General features: G+C 51.1%; 1 protein-coding gene across 1 annotated transcript in view; it reads right to left on the bottom strand.

Moving 5' to 3' along the window:
• USP43 (ubiquitin specific peptidase 43) overlaps positions 1 to 3,512 on the bottom strand; it is a 15,021-nt gene extending 11,509 nt beyond the window's left edge. The window contains exon 1 of the mRNA XM_085298346.1: positions 3,477 to 3,512. Coding sequence (XP_085154472.1) covers positions 3,477 to 3,512 — 36 coding nt within the window. The remainder of the gene's footprint in view (positions 1 to 3,476) is intronic.
• Positions 3,513 to 6,249: the final 2,737 nt, after the last annotated feature.

Raw genomic sequence — 6,249 nt, 5'->3', positions numbered from 1 at the left:
AGCCGACCCTGCGGGGTCCCGGCAGCAAGAGGAGCGGGGCGGGACGGGGAGCTGGCGGGAGCAGAAGGCAGCTCCTCCCGCGCCTGCCTCTGCCGGGCGGGAAACGTTTGTGCGGAAGGAGCCCGCGAGCCGCGGGCCTGGTGGCACCTCCAGGGCCTGGACCTTGAGGAAGGGCCCCGGCGGCCCTCGTGCCGGGCGCGAATCCAATTCCTTCTGAGACGGCAAACTTCACAAGCTGTAAAGCAAAGGCCTGAGCACTCCCCGGGGCTTCGGGCAGCTTCGTGTACCTGCTCCGCGGGGAYGGGACACCTCGGCTCTGCTGCAAAGCCTGGTACGAAACCTTAGGAAATGGAAACGGAGACGCACTGAATCATTTGCGCGAGGAGATGGTAATTTTTTCTGTTTGAATTATTTAACAACGGCAGGTTGCGCTGTGGGAAGAACGGAGTTTATCAAATCTTAAAAAAAAAAAGAAAAGAAAAAGAATCTCCTGGCTTGCTGAAAAGAAACCGATTTGTTGCTTCTCTGCGGCTGATTTTGGCTGGATACCCAAACCCAGCAGCCTTCCACCCGGGCAAAGGCAGCCAGCAATGGCACGAGCCCGGCCACAGCTGAATGCCGAATTACACGGAGCTGGAAATCCAAAGCAGCTTGATAACGAAAGTGAGACAAACCATCAAGAAAAAGAAGAGRGAAGCCAGAAAGCAAGGGAGGCAGGATCCGGACAGAGACAGAGTCAGGTCGGAAGCCAGCAGGTAGCAGCAGCAGGGAGTGAAACCAGGGTGAATTAGAAGGCAAAAAGCGACAAACGCGTGAAAGAAAAATAATCCAAAAAGTGATGGGGAAATGGAGTGGAGTCAAAAGCCGTCCGAGCTGGGAAGTGCAACGTGTTAGCTAACGAAGGGGGCTGGCCCGGGGTCCGCGGCAGCCCGGCACGAAGCACGCAAGTTCAGCAGCCCCCTGAGCCCGCGCCGYTAAATCAAATATTTATCGGCGCTGCGGCACGCGGGCGGCGCGGGGCTGCGTAAGCACGCTCTCGAAAAAGCCTTTGCCGGTAGCTCGCAACTTTCTCGGATTTCTGCCTTTCAAGCTGATGTTTTCTATGCATCAGACTGAGGCTTGAAGCAAATTTGGCGTGGGGAAAATCTCAGCTCGAAGTATAAAGAGGGTGGGAAAATACCTGCTATTGTGAGAGCTTCCTTGTGGTTCCTGCGCGGGCTGTTCCGGTACCCRAGACACCAGGCTGCTGGGACGAATATAATAAGTGCAGATGGGTTCAACGTGACTAGGGAAAGGCACCTGGGTGGCAGGATGCTGAGCACACGAAAAAAAACTCTGGACTTGAGCTGAACTGAGCTGACTCAGGCCTAGGAGAAATCCGTTGCCAAATCCCAAGGATTAAAAAGAAAGAAAAAWAAAAGAAGCAACCTCCATACGTGCACGCTGGGTTTTGTCACAGGACAATGTTTTCTTTATTTAAGCCTCTCCCTCTCTCTTGGCACGGCCTGGGAACATCCGTGCGGAAACTCGCCCGCGCGATGCCCGCTGCGGAGGAGCGCGCAGGCCGCGGCCCCGCTCCCTGCTGCAGGCGCCCGCCGCGGTCGGTCGCCGCGTCTCTCCTCGCCTCCGCGGCTTCCCAAGCGCCGGGCGGATTAGGGGGTCGACATTTGCCCGGCGCCTGGAAGGCGCAGGGCGTCACGCAAGCGTTCAGCGCTACAGGAACCCAGTCCGAGCCTGCTTTCGTTTCRGGGAGATTGTTTAGTCGCAGGGAAATTTCTTATACCACAAGAGGTCTGATAATCTGATCACGTCATTACTGGACAGCTAATTACAGAACCACGGACAAAAAACCCACCAACGACGACATCTGATTTTACGGCTGGGGGTAGAAAGAAGGAGCTTTCCCTTGTAGACTCCTCCGTATTCAGTCTCTTTGCTCTAATTAAATTATAGATAGCAAACTAAGTTATTTAGTACCCATATTAAAGATGCATGGGTCCTGCCTTTTTTGGCCTAAGTTCGCGGATGAATAGCATCAAGGCAGCTAACTGCTGCTTTGCCAGGGCCCTTGCATCACGCTGATGAATAGCGATGAATATGCTCCATCGATCTGGAACATGAAAGGTCAGCAGATAACTTGCCCCTGAGCTGCAGTAACTTATGCACTTTGTTTGCAGCAATTCTGCTTTGTTTTTAATAAATATGTTTGGACCCCTGGCTGCTTCACCGAACAAGCATCTCTGGGGTATTTACACCCATTATCCCCTCYGAGCTAAGAAACTGTGATCTGTGCTGCGGGCACCGAAGTTGGGGGTGGAGAGGGAGGATCAGGTCCATCGACAGCAGAAGGGAGAGGGGGCTTTGCACAGGGATGCGTTACAGAAACTGCCCAACGCTGTCCCAGGTATCATGGCCAGGTTGGAGGGGGGGGCTCAGAAGATTCAACTGGGAACCAGCATCTGACCGCAGGCGTGTTCATTCCTCTGGATTTTGCATGGTAAATAAAATCAGTTTGCAGAGCTATGGACATTAAACTCCATGTGTTTATGTCACCGGGGACCTCAGTTTTTGCGGGGGGACGAGGGGAGCACCGGCCCTTTCGTGGGCAGCCTCTCCCTCCGCTGGGCCCGTCGGCCGGCTACTGCCGGGTGGGGTTGGGATAATTCGGTACTCCAGCACTCCTATCACCCTCCTGTGAGTAGTTTGGGATACGCAGAGCAGAGCACACGTGACAGGTCTTCCTAGGCTGCGTTAGCTTAACTACTCATTTGGCAGCCAAGGGAGCGCTTTCTGAATGAGCGTGATTTGAGTTGCTACAGAGAGAAGAGGTCTCGGTTCTTGGTGCTGGGATGCAGGACCGATCTGTTCGTTTTACCCCTCTAATATGACGCATGTCTCCAGAAGGAGGAGCAGCTGAGGAAACACAAGCAGAAACCTAGCTTGGTGCAGACTGCAAGCGGGTTTAGGTCTGCTTTTAAATGAGTCTCTAGGAACTCAACTATGGATCAGCACTCAAGGATGGTATGTCCAGGGCAGCCCATACAATAAGAGACTACAGCATCTGTATGGGGTAGGACCCAGCGCTTCCCCATAAAACCACCACAAGGCCAAATGCCATTGCTGCTTCCTGCATGTCTTCCAGCAGACCCACACTCTAGCTGGCAGGARATGATGAGATACACCAAAAAGTGGACCCAACTCTCTAGGTTTGGCAAATATAGTTCTACTGTAGCAACTCAGCTCCCAGGCTGGCTGTTCTAGAAGATGCTGGAGGAGTTCAGAGCCTAATGCCATCAGTCCCTAACTTTCCCATTGCCTTGTAAAGATGAAAGGCTGGGCTGAAAGGTAATTCCTGGAAGGATGGACAAGAACAAGCCCTTAAAGGGAGCCACAAAGTCCAGAACTGCTTGGGAATAGCATGCAGCTACAGCAATCAAAACTGTACACCCCAGAGAGTGACCAAAGACTGCACTCACCGTCAGCAGGTAGAGGGAATGTGCCCTATCAACCATTCCACAAAACYTCATTGACTGGAGCTGTGGCGGGAGCTTTCCCTGCAATCTCTAACACCATGGCTGTGCTAGGACCCATCTTGGCTTGGTCCGTTTAAGTTGCATTCACTGGTGATTTGTTGCCCAGCTGCAGCACGGTGCTGGGGGCACCCCCAAGGCTGGACCTGCCCCTTCTTGCAGCGCGGCGCAGCATGGCATGGCGCAGCAGAGCACGGTGCAAAGCTGGCTGCCTCCAGAGAAGGTGTGTGCTCAGGATGCCTGCTGGGACCAGCCCCGGCCTATTCATTGCAYGCAGCAGATACCCTGAGGTGCTGAGGAATTGCAAATAAACAGAGACGGGAAAGTTACCTGAGATGCTAGTACATTAAAAAAAATATATATTAAGAAGCATTTATAGTGGGGATAGAGCAAGGTACTAATGATTATACAGCCTTTCTGTGGGCCATAAGTCCAAGCTCCCCGTGACCTGGGTCCTGGAGAGGGTGGTTTCATAGAGCGGGAAATGGCAGCCTGGAGGATTGGGAGCCAAATTATTGCTAGTAAGAGTCTCTGATCCTGACGTTATGCTGTAAATTAAGACTCCACCTAGAAACCTGGGTCCCCCATCTCTTGGTCACTGCTTTCAYCCACTCAAAAAGTTATCTGCTTGTGGAGCAAGAGTTAAACATCACTGAAGACTGTTTAAAGCAACTTTCCTTTTTCCTCTAACAAAAAGCATTACGAAGCAATTTCCATAACCCAATATATGGCTGCTTTCCACTGCCACTCCCTTTACATCCCCTCCATCAGGCCCACAGGGACCAAAATTTACTTCCATTTCAATGTCACTGGAGACTACCAAGATCGTATAAGATGACTCAGTGCCACCAGGGTGTCCACGCAATTTATGCACTGCTGTAGCCTTTCTGCTTCCCTGTTTTGCCACTAGCTGCTCCWCCTCCTCATCAGGAGGCTTTCAGCTAGAGAGAGCTGTCAGGAGCACACGCAATGTGTATGCAAACATGGCTTTTGCCAGTGACACCTTTTCGCTTTTATTGAYGTGACAGGGGAAATATTAGCTCCCCTTGCCTTGGTGAATGGTGGGGCGCTGAAACTCTGCAGCGCTTTATGGTAATAGCACATTCATTATGGCTGATTCCATGTAAGAGTGTTACAGATCTTCATTATTAACAGGACTGTTCTTCATGACTAATGAGAGCCTAATGAATACATTCACACTGTAAGATACAATTTGCCTGCCGTCAGGCAAATGCATAATGGGGAAATTTGTGACTGCAGTTCATGTTTCCCAAACACAACCTGACTTCTGGTGGAAGAGCAGTACAGGTTGCTCTGTATATCTGCTTCTTGGCGTTATTCATGTAGGTCACATCCATTTGTAAAGCTCAGGGGGCTCCCTGGGGACCCTAGCTGTGCTGGTGAGGAGCGTGTACTGCTCTTAGCGCTTCTGTGAGATGTGCCGGGGGGGGAGAAGGGGGCAAGGCTGTGCTGGGGGGGATGAGTGCTAGGAGTGCTGCTGAGCTGCAGTGTACCAGAGCACCGCCTGGGAAGTAGAGAGCTTGCAAGTGCCTGGCTCAGCCATTGGGGCCCATTTTTTTCCAAATAAAGTAGCAGATTCAAAGGTCACACAGCTACCTGCAGGCGCRGACTAAATGACTTGAATGTAGTTATCGCCTACGAATACACAGAATGTGGGTCAGTGCCCCAAATGCTCAACTGCTGCTACAGCTGCAATGCAATAATGGTGCAATTTAGTATGTGCACATTAGGGTTGGGGGTCTGCCGGGACTGCAGTGTGCACGTGCTGTTATCCAGAAGCGGAGATGCCATGCTGCTGCCCAGCTATTACTGCACACTAAACAACACTTGTGGGCAGTGACCTACACCGTCTTGCTAAGCTGTAGTAAGTGAATTCAACCAATGTCCGTGCTTAAAAGTTTGGACTGGTCTCAATAACATGATGTAGCTTCACACTGAAAAGAAACGGGTGCAGGGCAGAACTTCTGCAAATACTCCGCACTTACAATTTTCTGATCTGAGAGTTGCTAGTAACAGGCATAGGGCCTAAGCGTCCTCGCTCTTTACAACAAACAGAAAATGTGGTTTACTAGCCTTTACTCTTTAGCATGTCATCTCCTGTTTTCCACAGAGTCAGCAGGTGACCAGGGCCAGGTGAATTATGGAAGCCTATCTCTTTCTGCTACCTCCAAGCAGGGAAGAAGCAGCCTGTGCAACAAGAGTATGGTGAGTTTTGGTTCTTACACCCACAAAACAGCCATGCAGAAATAGGACCTTTGTCTGCCCACTGGGGCAGAATTCTACTRCTGCCTATAATGACAGGATTGGACCTATCCAGTGGGAACTAAATAGCTTTACTGAAGTGAGACTCTGTTGGGCAGTTATCTGCATCTCGAAACTCTCCCACTGTGAGAGTAGAGAGAGTTGGCAGTGTACTGAACACTGCGTAGGCTGGGTCCCCTAAGGTCTGCAGTTAATAAAGGCATAGACTGGGGAAACTGCCACTGCTGTTGTCCATCCTGTTATCATCTGTGTAGAGAGGACACAGGACTTTGGGACTGCCTGGTTAGTTCTGCATATACCAAGTTCTGTTTTCATTCTCCCAGCAAAAACATAAAGGGTTAGACTGTCCATCCCACATTCCAGTGGTTCGATCCTGCCTTCCAAACCACAATGAGCTTGTAAAACCTGCTAGTGTTTATCACTGCATAGCATCAAG

Source organism: Rhea americana, unplaced genomic scaffold, assembly GCF_003343005.1.
Source record: "Rhea americana isolate MKP2758 unplaced genomic scaffold, rheAme1 scaffold_138, whole genome shotgun sequence".
Classification (NCBI taxonomy): Eukaryota; Metazoa; Chordata; class Aves; order Rheiformes; family Rheidae; genus Rhea; species Rhea americana.
Note: the sequence above shows the minus strand (reverse complement) of the source record. Positions and strands in the feature narration are given on the sequence as shown.